Source organism: Carassius gibelio, chromosome A24 (genome assembly GCF_023724105.1).
Source record: "Carassius gibelio isolate Cgi1373 ecotype wild population from Czech Republic chromosome A24, carGib1.2-hapl.c, whole genome shotgun sequence".
In the NCBI taxonomy this organism is placed as follows: Eukaryota; Metazoa; Chordata; class Actinopteri; order Cypriniformes; family Cyprinidae; genus Carassius; species Carassius gibelio.
In genome coordinates this window covers 5783232-5802070 of record NC_068394.1, presented here as the reverse complement: position 1 = coordinate 5802070, position 18839 = coordinate 5783232, and the positions used below count along the sequence as shown (strand labels likewise).

At 37.9% G+C, this 18839-nt stretch overlaps 1 protein-coding gene across 2 annotated transcripts; it reads right to left on the bottom strand.

Annotated features, from left to right (window-relative positions):
- Positions 1-3086: 3086 nt before the first annotated feature.
- LOC127946023 (noelin-3) lies at positions 3087-17942 on the bottom strand. Of its 2 annotated transcripts, none has more exons than XM_052542307.1 (6): positions 17503-17942; positions 8445-8588; positions 5668-5823; positions 5237-5456; positions 4504-4610; positions 3087-4329 (listed from the first exon to the last, which is right to left on the bottom strand). In XM_052542307.1, exons 1-6 carry the CDS (start codon positions 17569-17571, stop codon positions 3652-3654), a joined length of 1374 nt encoding a protein of 457 aa, XP_052398267.1. In that variant the 5' UTR covers positions 17572-17942; the 3' UTR covers positions 3087-3651. The 2 variants fall into 2 exon arrangements, with proteins under 2 accessions (XP_052398267.1, XP_052398268.1); XM_052542308.1 differs by lacking the exon at positions 17503-17942 and adding an exon at positions 12427-12635.
- Between the last annotated feature and the right edge of the window lie 897 nt (positions 17943-18839).

The window sequence follows — 18839 nt, the reverse complement described above, 5'->3', positions numbered from 1 at the left end:
CAAACATAACATACCAGAGAAATGCTAAACAATGAAGGCAGACTTTTTGATTTCCATATTTTGGCTCCCTCAGAAACAGGTCCAGTTGTATTGCATAACTTTCAATCGAAAGATTGATTTGCCTGTGCCTTTGTTTCATTTCGGTTATGAAACTACCCTTGTATGCACACAGCACATTTAAGGTGGCCTCATTGATTTCATGCTTGCATTTTCACCAGCAGATGACCACAAATTATCAGAATGTCATCCACCAACTTGATTCATGTCCATTTTATGTCACCCGTGAGTCTGTGGTGTTTTCATGACCGTAATCTCATATTCTAATCACTGGCGGAAAACTCAAGGGTGAGGAACGTGGCCTGCTGGCACGTAAAGACTGTTAAGAAACCAGAATGATAAGGATAATAATTGGATTTTTTTTTTTTGTGGAATATGCAGTAATTGGACATCAAGGGACAGAATATTAATCTGACACTGTTATTATCGATGTGACCTGATTAGGCAGAAATGGACTGTGGGGTTGTGCTGATTGTACCGTGTCTTTTCCCTTAGCATCTTTATTGAAATTCATGGCAGTGGAAGACCTTTCCCTCAGGCACTTACCTCTCTCCATTTCAAAGATCCTTCACAAAGATTCGATGTGCCTTTTTTGAGGGGGACTTTAGATTTCCTAACATAGCACTGGGCGACACACCGGCAGTGGAGAAATCATAAAGAATACCAATAATACAACACTGGGGAGCTGTTAGAAACGGATCACACCTACACGCACACTCAAGTACATAGAGAAATAACAGGTTACCATGATTGATATGGAAATCAGCTGGGGTTTTTAAAAACTCTTTTCAATGTGAAATGAAATGCTGGCTGCTGTTGATGTGCCGGTTAAATAACTCTTGGCTTTGGTTTGGGCCAGTGACAAGATGGCGAAAAGCAATGTTGGAATGCTAGGCTTGTGTGGGGAAATAATCAAAGGTTGTTCAGAAAATACCGCTCTGCATTCATAATGCGGTGAGAAATTGAACATGTTTCATTAGGCTTGGCTTTCACCCTTTTTTCGTAAAATTGTGTTGAATTCTCTCTAGAGCTGTTGGGATTTTTGGAATAATAGCAAAATGATGGTCTCATGAATATACCTTTAAGGGCTGTGGATTTAAGATGTTAATTTAGTGCAGCTTATTATACAGACAATAAAGAAAGAAAATAAATGGACCAATACGAAAATAACCTATAACTCAAACAAACTGACAAACCCAATTGTGAGTTTATGTTTAGTCATATATATTTATATTTAAAATATAAATTAAAATATAGGCATCATATATAAAAATATTGACATTTTGCATATTAATCCATGTAGCCTACCCCTCTAAAATAGGCTACCACTTTTAATGCTCCGGTGCAAAGTAAACCACAATTTCTTTTGAATAATATAACGCATAATTAATATAATATAAATAATACTGCACACCTTTTAAATGTGTCAGATCTAAAATATGGTTTAATACATTGTAAATTAGAAAATATAAGCACAGACTCAGGCACAGGCTTGACATTTATCCTGCTTGAATTCGTAATTCGTAATTCATAAGAAATGCACGTAACTTCATAAATACCAAACTTTCATCTGTGAATATTAAATATTAAATATATTAAATATTGAAACTATAGTGTTTTTCTTTCATTTTCCGTGACTGAAGCAGTCAAATGTAACACATCAGCGAGGCAAAACTGAAGTCTATTTGCGAAAATGTGTCTTTCTGAATAAGACAAAAGCCAGTTCAGCATTAAAGACACATACTATCAGCTCAAGCTGCAGAAAGATGTCTTTCAGGAAAGGTGCGAAAGCCAGATTGGTGTTAGATTATTCTTCTTATTACATAATTGACCCAGTGTTTTTAATTTGTTTGAGAAAACTCAATAAAATAACAACGGTTTCTAAAAGTCACTGGAAAGTCCGAAGTTTGTTCCTTTCATTTTGCGTTATTATTTTTAAAACTCAGCCTTCATTTCTCGACTAGTTAGTGGAGAGAGAAAGCTTGAACAAATTACTTGGATGAAGAATAGATTTAAAGTGTGACTGTTTTTCTGATTTCTTGATGATTGAATTCTGTGATATTGATTTTCATTCAAACTCAAATTTGATATTTCGGAGAGATCAGAATAATTTTCACGTGACTACACTTTTCAGCAAATTTCAAATATGAAGTCCAAAGTAAGGCTAGAACTAAATGTCTGAATATGGATATTGCTCCATAATACTATAAAATAGTAAAGTGAACCTCTCAGTGAATTTAACATCTGTATGTGAATTGAAGTCTCATGTGATTGATATAAAAGGGCTTTAGAAGGGGAAATGTTTCGAGTGGGTTACAGAAGAGGTAAGATGGATCTAAAAATATCTGTGAAAGGATGGAGAATAGAAATAGTAACAGAAGTTTTCCTTTTTTCTTTTTTTGCACATTCTCTGGAATTTTAAATAAGTTGCAGTGTGAAGCAAAATACACTCCATTGCCTTAACTAAAACTGTTTTACAGGTATTGCAGTGGTAGAAATATAGGAAAGTTACTGCATTTTTTGATTTAAATAAATAGTTCTCCAAATTACACTTTAATTTGAAAAAAAGAAAGGAAAAGAAATCCACAAACATCAAAGCTAAAAAGCTATTTAAACTTTCTGCTAGCAGATATGTTACAAGACTATGTCGCAAGAAATATTCATGATAAGAGGAAACAGCATTAGTACTGTAAATCCCTGTGGGTGATCTATTCCCAGTGCAGAATTGATGGTAGTAAAAGTGCATTTAAATTCCCAGAGCCCTAGCAGACATGAAGCGAGAGGAAATTGCAGAGAGGAGTTGAAATCATCCCCTCCCAGCTTCTGTGCCCTTGATCTTGATTGAAAATGCCAAAGGACAGCATTCAGAGTCATTCAAACGCTACTGCCGTCTGGCTTGTCACAATCATCAGCAAATGACCTCATTATAACCCCCTGATTTCAGGCTGAATCCCTGTGGAATTGTTCGGTCGCACACAGCCATTTTCTGTTCTGTTGTTTACATTTATGGATATAGATTTGTGGCTTGGTTTGGTTTGAGTCGATTTATTGTTTTGTTCTAGATTTAATATAAAATATGTCCTCTCACAGTGACAATTCATTTTATAACCGTTTACATAGGTTCATATTCAGGGCTCTACTGTTTGTACAACTAAACTTGACACAGCATTAGATTACCAGGAGAGTCTTGAGAAATCCAAGTCGCCAAAAACACGTCACTAGATAAGAAAAATGGAATTTCTGATATACAAAGACCACGTTACGGATAACAAATGGCGAAAGAATCAGACATTCATGCAGTAGAGCAATTCGTCTGTGGCTCACGTTGTGAAATATTGCAAGTAAGGCCCAACTTTTAGAGCATCTATGAGCAGGTAAATAAAAGAATGTCAAATCATTCTGTTTATGACGTTGCATCATCAAGTCTTCATGTGTCATCAGTCACAGCAAGGTGATGTTTGACTCAGACATCAGTCTATGGTGGAGTAAAGGCAATATATTCTCATTAACATTGGGAAAAGAACCATAAACGAGTAGAAAATATCAGCATAAATTTAAACTGAATCTTCCTTCTTTCTTTTATCCATAAGCCCATTAGGAGTCGTCTTCGGTTTTGATGACATGAAAAAGCGTGACGTTAAAAATGACCTGATGTCCATTGTTCCAGGCGTAAAGTGCCCGTTCTCGAGCATTGTAGTCGAGCATGGAGATGTGAAAGTACTGGTTGTGGAACGGGATGTCAATGTACTCGTACGTCGAGGTCTTTGTGTTGTAGGAATAATACACTTTGGCTCCGGTCAGGTGAGAATTTGTAATGTAGAGCGTGCCGCAGATCATGAAGGACTCGCCTGCGTTCCTTTTGGAGTATTCCGTGTTCCACGTCTGGAGAACTTCCAGCGTCTGCGGTTCTAACTGAGAAATCACAATGTTTCCTGCGTTCTGATTGGTGGCATATACAGCCCACAAACCCAGCTCGTCCGCCATCAGGTCGATGTCCGAGAAGCCTCCCCAGGTGTAGGGGTAGACATTGTGGAAGCCGGCGTACTCCAAGGCACGCTGGGCGAGAACCCGTCCAGACTCGAAGCTGTATTTGACAATGATGTTGCTCTGCTCCTTGTTGTAGTACAGAGAGCCGTTGTAGACCACATGGTTGGTTCCAGCCCATTTAAAGGGAAGGTAATAGGTTCGCGATTCCAGGCCGGAGATAAAGTCTGCGATGCTTTTGTACTCTCGAACCACCTTGCTGTTGGTGTAAGTGTCCATATACCAAACCTGTGGGAATATTACAGAGTGAGAGTATGTAGATGAGCGGCACACTAAATTATTTTGCACCTGGTTGAAAGTGGGTGTTAGTAATCCTGGGGATGAAGAAGATAAATCAAGTCCTGTATATGGCAGAGCATTCATCAGACTGAAGAAAGTGGCGCTGTCCACTCCAGAACTCACCCGGTTATTTCTTGGAGATGCTAGAGGGTCGGTCATCCATGCACCAAACCGCGTTCCAGATGTCTTTATAGTCACAGGGCCAGTGATTTTCATTAATTTCCCACATGCTGGGAAAAAAAAAAATCTTTATTTTAATATCACCATCTTCTCTTGAATGGCTGATTCCGTAGAAGCGATTTCATGACTCTATTTTTTCATGATTTTCATGATTCTAAAGACTGTTGCTTTCAGTGCGTGTGAAAAACAACAGCAACTGTTAATGATGTACTAGCTTAGTGCATCCAACTCTCAATGCTAGGATGTAATTATCAGAGATATTAATAACATATTGGAACATCTGTTGAATTTGCCTAACCAACTTATTAATATTATAAGGCTTTTTAGCACATCATCTTCAGAATCCCAGGTGTCATTTGAGGACTGTTAAAAACACATTGTTATTTAATTGCAATTAACTAACTAAATATAGGCAGAATATTAAATTTTTTAACTGAGACATCACTTTAAGACAGTCCAACTACAGTAAAATTATGTATATTGCTTCACTTCCATCTCCATCAAGCTGCTTTCAAATGAGCTACATGTATATGCCACTTGGTCATTAACTTAAAATTAATCATAGCAGAGGTCAATTACATATTTTGAACATTTTCCACTGTAGTAGAATATGGTCCCTTTAAAATTCCCTCACAAAATGCTTTCACTATACATGCTGTGGTTTATACTAACTTACTGAGTTTACTCATGCAGTTTCGCAGACGGCTGTCCAAGCTGAGGACTCTCTGATAGAGCTGCTCATAGTCATAAGCTCCCAGCTCCTCCTGGATGCCCGTCAGCACGGCAGACAGATTCCTGATTTCCTCTTTGAACTGTGAGATCAGCTTAGCGTCTGTTTTGTACTGCTCTAACACAGGAATCAATGGCTGGAGTTCATCCATCCGATCTTTCAGCTCCTGTGGACACACACCCACACAGATGTTGTTACACTTTGCACGTTGGTCCCAATAAACAGTGTTTAGCCATAATCGCATTTCATGATGTAGTTATAGTAAAATTCTATTATACATACATTTCACCTTTTGACATAACACATACAATATTCATGGCTAATGCTGATGTTTGCATTTCCAGCAGCAGGTCTTCTGTAACCTAATAAAAATGTACCTGAAAGTTTCTAGCCATTGTAGTTTTCCTGTCCTCTTCAATTTGACGGAACTTGGTCCGTAACCCCTTCATTTGATTTTCCATTTTCATGACATACTGGAAATCGCGCTGTGTACGCAGATTCAGGACTTCAATTGATTGAGACATGTTCTGCACCTGCGTCACAAGACCACAAGTTAGCAAGTTAGATAAAACTAGGGGGCAGAGGGTTGTAGTAAAATAAATAAATAAATAAAAAGTAAGTAAATAAATACATACAAACAAATAATAGTAATAAATAAAATCATAATAAAAAACAGCATAACTGTATTCAACATTGATAATAATAATATAAAAATAATATTAATTGAGGAGTAAATCAGCATATTAAGAACGATTTCTGAAGGATCATGTGACTATGAAGACTGCAGAAATGGCTGCTGTAAATTAAGCTTTGCCATCACAGGAATAAATTACATTTTAAAATATATTCAAATAGAAAAGTTATTTTAAATTGTGTTAATATTTTACAATTGTATTGTTTTTACTGTATTAAATAAATGCAACCTTGTTGAGCATAAGACACCTCTTTTCCAAAAAAAATAAAAATAAAATAAAAATAAAATAAAAAAAATAAAATCTTACTGACTTCGAACATATTTTTTACTTTTTAACACAAGAAAATGATAATCCACAGACAGTTTCAACAACTGGTCACCATTTTTCACATTACTTGGGCTTCATAAGGGTGAGTAGATGAATTTATTATTGTGTGATCTATCCATTGAACCTCGGCAGGTCTCTGTAAGACGTAATGGGAAGCATGTTCCAAAGATACGTTTCTTTGCATAAGTTATGGAAAAACTGACTACAATTAATGAATCTTTAAAAAGGGACTGATTTAAAAACAACAACAACAACAACAAAAACGTAAACAATGGCTCCAATCTCACTGTGTTTGTCCCCGTCAAACGTTCTGATTTGCTACCTTGACTGGGGCGCGAGAAATGTGGAAATCCATGAATCATGAATGAGAGGCGTCCTCTGTAGGCCCTGACTTTCTTTTCAGGCAATAGGGAAAATGGAGGCGTTAATAAATGTACATATCAATATTAACGGCAGTCAGGCTCCCGCTGGATTGAGGCATGTATCATTTATCATAAAATCAGGTATTAATGACCTGCATAAAATCAGCCTCTTGTGAACACAGCTGAAGCATCCATCAGCGCTTTTTCTTTTTTCCTTGTGTGTGTGTTTAATGTTCCTAAGTGGGAATGAGATGGATAAAAAAGGATAAAATCGATGGGGGAGAAGAATATTTAATGTGTGATTGAAAGACTGAGAGAAAGAAAGAGCAAAAGGACAAGTGTGTGTGTGTGTGTGTGTGTGTGTGTTTGTGTCAGGTCAAGCTATTGAGGAAGTACGAGTAAATCAGAACTGTCTTTAATCAAGGAAACACACGAGATAATCCACAATAGGCCCTTGAGCCAACACACGTAGACAACGAGTAGACCTGACCAACTCAAACTGAACAGACTAGGACTTTTAAACACAGAGCAATCAATGGAACATAATCAAGCTAAATGAGGACAGGAACGTGATCAAATAAGGACACACGGGAACAAAAACTGGGGCAAAACAAAACAGATCTCTAATCCTGACAGTTTGTTTATGTCAGTACTAGTGGCAGGCTACAGTAGCTCCTGAACTGTGTGAGCCCCTGAGGCAAAACAGTACATTAGTTGTCCACACAATGTATACTAGCCAAATGATGCCTGTGTGTGTGTGTGTGTGTGTGTGTGTTGTTTGAAAAAAACGTAAGTGAGAAGAAATGCAGAGAGAAAAAAAAACTTTTATTATTAGGTTTGCAATGTTTCGAATATTTTTTTTTTCCCAGTGCATGTGCTAGCGATATAAAACTGAGAAAGAATGTGAATATCATGATTTTAAATTGCTGTCTTGTTAGGCCATTAAGTTTCCAAAAGATCGTTCCATTTGGTTCGTTTTTCACCCTTTAATGAGTATGAGAACATTAAGACAGAAACATTCTAATGACATTAAATATCTTAAGTATTAAGTTGCAAAAATAACTTTAGAGTTGTAAGTTTGATTCTTAGTAAATATATATGCACTACTGTTCAAAGGGTTGGGGTCTGTAAGAGTTTTTGGTAGGTAAGAATAATATTTTGCTCAGCAAGGCTGTATTTATTTGATCAAAAATAAAGTTAAACAGTAAAACTTTGAAAAAATAAAATTTGAAAGAACTTTCAGTTATAATATGTTTTAAATTGTAATTTATTCTTGTCAAAGCTGAATTTTCAGCATCATTACTCCAGTCTTTAATGTCACATGATCCTTCAGAAATCAATGTAATGTTGATTTTCTTCTCAAGAAAGATTTATTTTTATGTTGGAATGTTGGAAACAGTAGTGCTGCTTACTATTTGTGGAAACCGTAATAAACTTTTTATTTATTATTATTTTTTTTTAATGATTTTTGGATGAATAGAAAGTTCAAAAGAACAGCATTTATTTTAATTTATTTGTATTTTAATGTAAAAGTATTTACTTCACTTGGTCAATTTAATGCATTTTATTTATTGCTAAATAAAAGTATTGACCCCAAACTGTTGAAAGGTAATATGTACTGTAAATATGGCAGTGTTACATATACAGCATTAAAGTACACACACACACACACACACACACACACACACACACACACACACACACACACATATATATATACATCAGAAAAATAAAGAAGTGTGCTAAAATGTGTGTGTTTCTGCATGAGACCTTCTCAAGCAGCTGTCGGAGCTGTCTGCTCTTGGCATCCCTGGAGCAGAGGTTTTGTTCCGGTGCGACCACAGTGCAAATACAGCGTCCATCAGCATCCTGTGCCGAACTATACACCTGCCATCCTTCCTTGGGACCAATTGTCTGGAGAGACACACACACATACATCCAAAAAAATTACAATTCTGTCATCATTCATTCATCCTGATGTCTTTTCAAAACAGTGTGACACATGACTTTGACGGTATGACTTTCTTCCGCTCAAAAGAGAAGACGGTTCCATGCAGTTACAATGAACAGGGGAAATTAATACCTCAAAAAGCATACAAAAGCACCTTAAAAGTACTTTGGAGAGGTCCATGTTCCTTAATTGCCTTATTCCAAAGTTTTCCTAAGTCGTTCAATAGCTCTGGGCAAAAAACAGGCAGGACTTTACACGTATGTACATGTCTGTCCGATTCATAATAAAACTGGTGTTTCATTAAAGGATCCAAATCAAAAAATGATTTGTTTATGAATTGGACAGTGCTACTTTTCATGAAAATGGCAAAGAAAACTAGGGCAGATTTCCATCTATTGGATGCACAAAGCTATCATAACTTCAAAAGACTAAATATTTCACATAAGTCATATGGATTGCATTTTATGGTGCTTTTGTGCCCTTTTTGAAGCTTGAAAGATACGGCAGAAAAAAGTCAAACTGGTTTGGACTGACATGAAGTTGAGAAACTGACTGAATTTTTTTATTTTGCGATAAACTGTCCCTTTTACTTATCATTGAACTCATTCTATTGTGCTGTAGGCAGGTAAATATGACAGATTTTATCCACTGGGTGAATTCAAAGGAATGTTGTTGTAAATTCTTCTTCTTGTGCAGCCTTTAGATCACCTCCAACAACAAGGCTACGGCACGAATGCTAAAACCCATGATTGTCATTTACAGTACATGAAGCATACGGAGGCCTTACTAACTATTAAAGAGTTTGTGTGGACTATAACAGTCAAGCAGGCATGCCATTTCCTCCAGACAGCAGTTTCTCAGGAGGTGAATGAAATAAATTGCTTAGGTGGACTGAAAAGCCAAGGAGACCACATCATAAACCCGCTTTTATCTATTGGAAATCTGTCTAATACTGGACCCGACTGCCTGTGACATCATAAAGTGGGCGTGTACCTGTCAGTCACAATAATGCCAGTGTTCTTTCGCTGTAATCCACTTGCACTGTAACTGATCCAATTTACCAGCTTTGATGTATAATTTGCACAGTCGAGTCTGAGAGTTGATATGAGACTTGTAACTGTGCACTCAATGGATCCACAAATACAAGCAGGGCTTAAAAAATAAACAAAAACTATACAGGAAGAAAGAATTGGGATAATGAAAAGACAGGATGGAGAAAAGATGGGGAGGTTTTGTGGATTCACTTGAGAGGAGATAAAGATAAGCTGAGGACAGAGGCATCCAATGTCCTCAATGCATGTGCACACACTGATTTTACTGTCACCACCCTTGACCGCCTCTGCTTCTTATTTTTTTATCCTACCGCTGCCACATATTTTCATTTTCTTAAAAAAAAAAAAAAAATCTTCTCCATAAGATTTTTTTGTGTGTGTGTTGTAAGTTTTACATTGCTGTTATACAACAATATGTGCTTTTAAAGAATTTGGTAAATTAATAAGTTACTCATTCATAAAGATGGTCACTTGTTTTGATTCTGAATTAATCTGTTTTAAACGAGTGAATGGTGACTTCTTCATAAAGGCAGCCAATAGTTTCATTACTGAATGAATTAGAGTTTTGAATGAATCAATTGAATGAATGATGACTCACTCATAAAGACCATCACATCTTGTGTTGACAGCCCTGGTATAATGGAGTGACAGAGACGTGCGGATCCATATGCAAGCTTTTTTTCCTTGACATGGTCTAAACATAGACAGGGTCGAAACAGTAGCAAACAGGTATGGTATGGGCAAGACACAAGAATACAGTATTCCAAGGGCACGCAAGGGTCTCAGATCAGTGAACAATATCCAGAGGGCTAGACAGAAAGAGATAATTCAGGCACAGATAATAGTCCAGGCAGGGGAAAATGGAGTCCAAATGGCAAGACAGCAGGGAAATCCAAAAACACATGCAGAGATCGACACACGGGAAAACAGGCAAGGAAAGACTAGTCTAAACTAGGAAAATAGACTGGCTCCATATCACAGCTAACACTGGGAGAGGGAGAAACGCATAACAAGACATCAGTATGAAAGAGGAAGTCCAATGCTATTAAAGCATGTCTGATTGTAGCGGTATGTGTATTTGGTCTCAGTTCATAGACCGTATTTGTGACAGAGCCCCTGCCCAAGGAGTGACTTCAAGACACTCTACACATTACACAATCCAGGAGGGCGGTGGAGTGGAGGCGGAATAGGGGGAGGGACGAAGGGCCAGGTCCATGTAAAAATGTAAGACCCTGGGAATGATGCAGGACCAGCAAAACAGGTCAGAAGATCCAACCTGGCGGAGCAGAAGACCACAAGAGCAGGACATAAGACCACCACGGCTGAGCAAATGGAGCAACAGACCACCACAGTAGAGCAGATGGAGCAGAAGCCCTCCACGGCAGAACAGACAGAGCAGGAGCCCTCCAGGGCAGAGCAGGGAACCACCACGGCGGAGCAGATAGAGCATGCGACTACCACCGAGGAGCAGACAAAGCAGAAGACCACTAGGCCAGAGCAACAGGCCAGCAGAGCGTAGCTGATGACCAACACCACAGAGGACATAGAGTGTTTTCCCACCAGGGCAGAGAGGAGCAGACGGAACTGGAGCCCACCAGGGCGGAGAAGATGGGACTGGGACCCATGGAAGAGACTGGGGCCTAGAGAAAGCAGAAAGACAGACAACACTGGCAGTGCATGCATAGTCTCAGGGACCGAGGCAGGGAACACAGAGTTCATAAACGGCCTCCATAGCAATGACAGGACAGAACGAGAGTTTGTAGATGGCCTCCATAGCCGTGGCAGGACAGAACAAGAGTTCACAGGTCGATACCATTGACACCTCTGGAGGTTCAGAAGCAAATGCTGCCACCTTTTGAAGTTCTACAGCAGTCCCGTCCGGGAAAAGGGAAAGCTCAGAAACAATTCCTTCGCCCGCTACATTACCAGCTAAAAGTTCATTGCTGGGCACCACCACAACGCAAGAAGCTGAAGCAAGCCCTGCCGCTTCAGGAGGTTCTGCAGCATGCGTGCCGATACCAGCGGTGTATCCCTCACACTGGACACCAGACTGGGATACCGAAGGACTGACCTTGAATATCTGGGTGCAACAGACAGGATGAGGAAGGACTCTGAATGATCAGCCGTGACATGACGAGGCTCTGGCAGATCAGCTGTGAAGTGGTGAGGCTCTGGCAGAATGGCTGAGATGACACGAGGTTCTGGACGATCAGCTGAGACCTGATGGGGCTCTGGAAGATCACCAGAGGCGTGATGAGACTCTAGACCAGCAGCTGTGGCTTGCCTTGACTCATGAAGCTCAATCGTGACTTGATTGGCTTCAGGAAGATCAGTTGCGACTTGACCTGACTTGTGAAGGTCAGCAGTGACTTGACTTCTGAAGATCAGCGGTGGCTTGACCTGACTCGTGAGGTTTCAGTGTGGCTGCCATTTTGCAATCGGGCTCTGCTGTTGCTACCATTTTGTGCTCTTGCTCTAGTGCGGCTGCCATTACATGAGTGAGTGTGGTATTGCGGTCCTCCTCCGCGACACCCAAAATAAATGAAGAGCCAACACACAACAAAGCATTGTCAAAAAACTGACAGAGTGATGAACGTGGACCCTCACGTCTAATCTTAGACCGAAGGGGTCTTTATGCCATCAGAGAAAATCTCAATCAAAATAATGTCTGTTAAATCAGAATAGTCAGTGATGGCTAAACCTTGTGTGCCTTGCTTAAGGGCAAACAATATTCTTGTTGTGTCCATACCTGACAAATGTTCCACTGGAAATCTGCTGGATCCTTGTGTGGCTGAGTATTCTGTAACGAAGTGTCAGAGACGTGAGAGGTACGGATCCATATGCAAGCTTTTATTCCTTGACATGTTTGAAACACAGACGGGGTCGAAACAGTAGCAAACAGGTATGGTATGGACAAGACACAAGAATAATCTAAGGGTAAGCAAGGGTCTCTGATCAGCTAACAATATCCAGAGGGCTAGACAGAAAGAGATAATCCAGGCACAGATAATAGTCCAGGCAGGGGCAAACAGAGTCCAAATGGCAAGATGGCAGGGTAATCAAAAAACGCAAAGGCAAAGATCAACACACGGGAAAACAGGCAAGGAAAGACTAGACTAAACTAGGTAAATCGACTGGCTCCATATCACAGCTAACACTGGGAGAGTGAGAAACGCAGAACAAGTTGGCAGTATGAGAGAGGAAGTCCAATACTATTAAAGCATGTCTGATTGATTGTAGCTGTGTATAATTGGTCTCAGGTGTATGGTGTGATTATTGAAATGGCGGCTGGGAAATGTAGTCCAGGGTATATTGTGTGGTGTGAGAGTCTGTGTGATGGATGATGGCCTCTGGTGGTGAATTAAGCTGGAGTCTGATGATGAAATGGTTAAACTGGCTGATTGACAAGAGACTGATTCGCAACCACGACTGGAGCAGGACGTTTCAGTGCTAAGTGTCAAGTGATGACAAGTTTGTGGTAATTATGAGATGTGAAAAAACAAATTTACTCTCACAGCGTAGGATACAGCATCTTCTCAACATGTTAACTACATGGAAATTTAACTGTTTGTGGGCAGGCAAGTTGGCGATATAGAATGTGTGCAGACATTATGCAAATGTATTACTTCGTGAAGTAGAGCCGTAACAGAATAAGATTTGATTTTCTGATGACTCATTTAGGCGATTGAGAGTCGACTCTTCTTTTTTTTTGACACACAATAACTTAATTTATAGTGCACTGTCTGCTTCACAACTTTGCAGATAGTTTATGTTCAAATACAACTACATGACACACTGCATGAAAGATAATAGCCGAAAAGGCATAATAGGGGCACTTTAAGTAAGATAATACCATATTAAGTAAATAGCATAATATAAAGTAAAATGACACAATACTATCGATCCTGAATGAACTGGTGTTTTAAACAAATCATTTGAGTGAATCAGTTGACTTGCTCATAAAGATGGCCACTAGTTCCATTCCTAAATGAACTGGTGTTTTTTGAATGAAATGTTAAGTGTATAATCAAGTCACTCACTCATAAAGGCAGTCTTGCTTCTTTCCTGAATAAATAGGTGTTTTGAATGAATTTATTTTTGTAAATAGTAACTTGCTTATAAGGGTTATGTTTCTGGATGAATCCGTTTTGAACAAATTGGTTGAGTGAAAGGCACTCACGTGTTACCACCAACCGGTGAAATTACATAACTTGCATTAAGAGTGACTGAAAAAATACCCACCATTACTGCACAGACTGACAGCCTGTCTTAACGTAAAATTGCTTCTATTTTGAATTGCAATGTTTTTTGAAATAGAGTAATTTATGATAAATGCAGTGTAAGGCAGTTATACATGTACTGGACATTTCAACATCAGCAGTATCTCAACAAAGCACTTCAGTTATGAACTGATGGATTCTTTTACAGTCACACAGACTATGTCACTTTCCATTTAAGTCAAGATAAAAACAAACTGTGCACGCCATCCAGACAGAAAGGGAGAGTTAAAATATATCACTATGGAGCATGGAGGAATATACACTGACCATACAGGTACAGATGATCATATCTTTTAAATGGACTCCCATTTCTGTCCTGATGGTGGAAATCATAATGTAACAGTTACTTTTATGACTAAATTCAAATAGTTGATTTAAAAAAGTTTTAAGAAAAAAATATGTAAAGTTGTACATTTGTGGGTGTGTTGCTCACACTAAATACATGGGTTCATGATATTTCTACTGTGATAAATGCAAAGCAGAGAAAACAGTCCTCTAATCTTTTGTTCTCGCTAGTATTTGTCTCTGCCGTGCTTTGTATCAAGTGCTGATATCAACGACACCTGTTTGAAAATTAAAAGGCTTACCCTGCTGCTTAGAGAAACTGAAATTATTTTTTCTTTCTCCCTTTCTGTGGCTTGCTCACGCTTGCGTTCTTGTGCTCTGACCTCTAGACTATATCTCAATATCTGAGTACACTTCTGAAAGCTATCGAGGCATAGAAAGATAAACCAAAGGATTTAATTCATTATCAGCCATCTTTATAAAGTCTCAGCGAGGAATCTGTAGAATACAAAGTGAGGGTGTGGCAGTGTTCGTGCGTAGCAGATTTATTATTTATTGTAAGGGTGTGATGGTTTATTTCATTCATCATGTGCGTGTGTACAATGGTTATCGGTGCTGCAAAGGCAAATGAAAATACATGTGTAAGGTATGCGGTGACTTTCATTCATTCGTTTTTGTTTGCAGTGTTCGGATTAGAAAAGAAGATAGTCAGCAAAAATATCTCTTGAGATTTCATAAAGCCAGCTATGCTCTGGAAATCTTTTATGAATGTCACATATAGGCTACATCAATATTTTGATGTATTCTGGTTCAGATCATGAAAGATATTCACAACAGTGTTATTTTAGTATCATTGAATAATGCATTAATAATTTACATTTGTTTTTTGTTTTATTTATGATTATTATTTATTTATTTATTTTTTTGCCATTTTGTTGTGTTTTTGCCATTTTTGTTATTCTTTTTTAAATAATTCATTATAGTTTTAATGAATTACTATGTCAGTTTTAGTTTTAGTTATTTTAGTAGATCAAGTTAAACTAAATGAAATTGACCAGATGGATCCTTGGCAACTGGCTAAAATAAAATATGTTTTTGTATATTTTACTTTATTTTATTTTATTTACTTTATTTCAAGTAATGAAAATGATAATAATTTTAGTATTTTGTGAACTATAATAACCCTGATTCACAACACCACATTCACAACACCACATTAAAAAACGTCATGACGATGGATCAATACATGACTGAATTGACTTTTCCATTGAAACTCACGCAAAAACTGTCATGCTATAAAACTAAACTCTGAATGCTAAATGAGGTGAAGGTTTGTATTATTATGGATCCCTGCACTGACACTGGAATGCTGTATCCCGTAGGTGTGTAATGCAATTTGTCACCATAAAAAGCACATTTCAGCATGTCAAATTAATCATCATGAATCACTCATCCCACAAGCAACAACAATGTAATTAGAAGCCCATTACACTAGCGTTCATTCAGTTTCATATATAGTCAAACAACTCAAATACCCTCTTGCTGGGGGTCTATGGGGTATTTGCTATTTTTTTGCATGTGTTTATTTATGGACCTTCTGTCAACTTTTTGTAGACTTTACATGGGGAGGTCAAACAGCCGGCACAGAACTACTAGCTTAGTTGTTTCATGGTTAAACAAATGCTTCAGACTAAAAGCAATTCACTGTCTAGTCCATGCAGGCTTATGTCTGTATGCGATTAGTCCACTTCAGCACTACAGCAGTGTGGACAGCTCCTGTCCACCTATGACTAAACAGATGAAGCACATCCCCTCACTCATTTTAGCAATTGTTACATCTTGCCACAGTGATTTTTTTTTCAGCAGAAGTATCTTTAAATGAAAACGTCTTGCAGTATTATTTAAATACACTTAATGAAAAGGGATAAAGTTGTTTTCATGAAAATGCTATTTGCAAACTAAATATAACATATTATTATTGTTACATATTGGATTTATATTTTATAATTTATTATTATATAATACTTTTTATTTTATTAATATTTTAATGCCAAAAGTTAGGTTAACCTTTTTAGTTGTTAAGGTTATAATCAACTAGTCAATCCAATATAATGCAAATAAACCATTTTAAATTTAAATGCATTTCCTTTCAGTACCATCCGTACCCTTCCCAGGGTGCACTGGGGCGTGAATAATTATGGTTGCATTGTCTAACCTTTTGGCAGTTTTATTTATGCTGTTGTCGCTTTTGTCATCACTTGTTGGTTTGTGCATTTGTTTGGATTTAAAATGATCAGTGCTGTTACCTTGTCTGGTTTCATCTGTGAGTTACATTGTAGGTACTCCATTAATATTTATGTCACGTTTACAGTATGCAATGAGTATTCATGTGATGCTGTCATTAGACAAGCATGGGACTTTCCAACAAAGGTAACAATTTGCTTTTCATCTGATACAGCATCATAAAAAATATCTTAGTTAATTTATCTAATTAATAAATGTTTAATACTATTCATTAAAATGTAAGTTGTTTTGCAACAACATAATTTTTATTCTATTGTTCGTTCTATGCAGTTTCTCATTTTGATTATTCACTTTTGTGGAGCCCATTTGATTAATTATTTTAAACATTATATTTAATTAATAATATTGCTTTATGTTGCTTCCTTTATCATTTTTACAGTGACAGGTTATTCTGCTTATTTACTGTGCTGGGCAGTGGACCAGAATTTATCATTACACCATTATATTCACTGGCTGGTGAAATCATATCATAAGTATGCATCCATACTGCCAACAATGTAAAAAAAAATAAAAAAAAAATAGACAAAATTCACATTTTCAATGCGTAATAAATATCTGCTGCATGTCACTTTATCTGTTTATAACTCACCAATGCATTCCTAGCAAAACTGCAAAACATCTGGAAAGACAAATGGTGCTTCATGCTTGACTAAACCAAAGTTTATTATCTGTGGAACTTAGATGCAATAGATTTATTTTCCTACAACACGTACATATTTCATATGATGCATAATACTGAGGACTCCAGTGTTAGATGACCCTATGAAATGTTAAATAATTCTAGACCAAATAACATCTTTGAGGCTGCAGTAGGCAACTTGCTGTGATTTTAAATAATAAATCATTTATTTCCCACTAAAGCATATGCAGTCTGTTTCAGATATACCCACAGAAACAAAATCAAGAAATGCGTTATACTGAAATCTTTAAGCTTGCCACTCATCACATCAACTTACCATGGATGGATACAGTCCGAAGACGATGAGGAAAAGCAGGGGATTTAACGCACCGAACAGAAGGATCATGCTGTCACGACTCTATCGCACTTTTCTGGCGTTAATATCGCGTCCTCGGCGTGGCAGATGATGCCCGAACAGAACAGGGCGGATAGATCCACATTCATTACCGTGCTGCTCCTCCGCGCCAGCTCCCTCGTGCAGCCAATACTGAGCGCGCACTGTCCAAAGTTCCGACCGCACGCGCATGAGGATTCAGCAGCTAGTGACCACCCGACACTACCACGGAGACCTTCACAACGGATATGACATCATTTGATTATTCCAAACGTTAACTTGTTGAGCAACGTTGCTGAGTGCACGCGGCTTACTGTGGAGTCAACACGCCATATTTCCAAATGTACGCAACACTTTGGTTATCTGAGCTTAAATGGTCATGTTGCCACGGTCGTCTCTGGTGTATGGAGCAAAGGTACACGGCAAAAGTTCCACCTGGAATTGCAAATGGGAATGTGTGCCTTATGGCAGCAGAAGCAAAGATAAGAGTGAGACGAATACTTTTTGTCCGGGGCCTGGGGTTGCTGTAAAAGACGCGAGACTCGAGAACAGCGGTCAAACACGTCCGTTTAGCGCGTTTACTTAGAAAAAACAAAATAAATGTAGTGCAAGGGATGAAAAACGCTTTCTGCATGAATAGCCCCCAAAGGCGCTATTTTTACACTATTAATTTGCACGCAAAATGCTACCTGTTAACTGTCAAATATTTGCGACTTTGAGTGGAATTCACCGTCAAACTCGGTAAAATACATACAGTGGTGTTTTAACTCCGATGATGCAAGGGAAGCAGTGTCTTATCAAAAAATTGGATGTAAAATTAAACAGCGCAAATATGACTATATATGATATTAAAAGTTTAAAAGGCACTATTTTTTTGTATAAAGTAACACTGTCCAACAGCGACACCCGCAGGTAAAGTTACAGCGAAGGCTTGCCTCCTTTCGGTCCATTGACTGTAAAATATTTCACTTGTCACTTGTCTCCATCCTATATTGGATATAATCAGTTATGATTGGATGTGATTGATTCCTGCGATAAATTCTGCCTCTTGTTTTCCTGCAAGTTCTTGGTCTGAAGGAAGAAAATTATGGTTTTATTGACTAATTATAAAGTAAGTAAACATCTCTCTGCTTGGATACCACTATTTTGTGTCACGTCAGAATAAAACTTAAAATTGTAGAAATGTTTAGAAATTCAAATTAAATTAGGTGTTTTTTTTTTTTTTTTTTTACAGTGTGCATGCTATTTTGTGTGTTTTTTTTTATTGCATTATTTTTGTG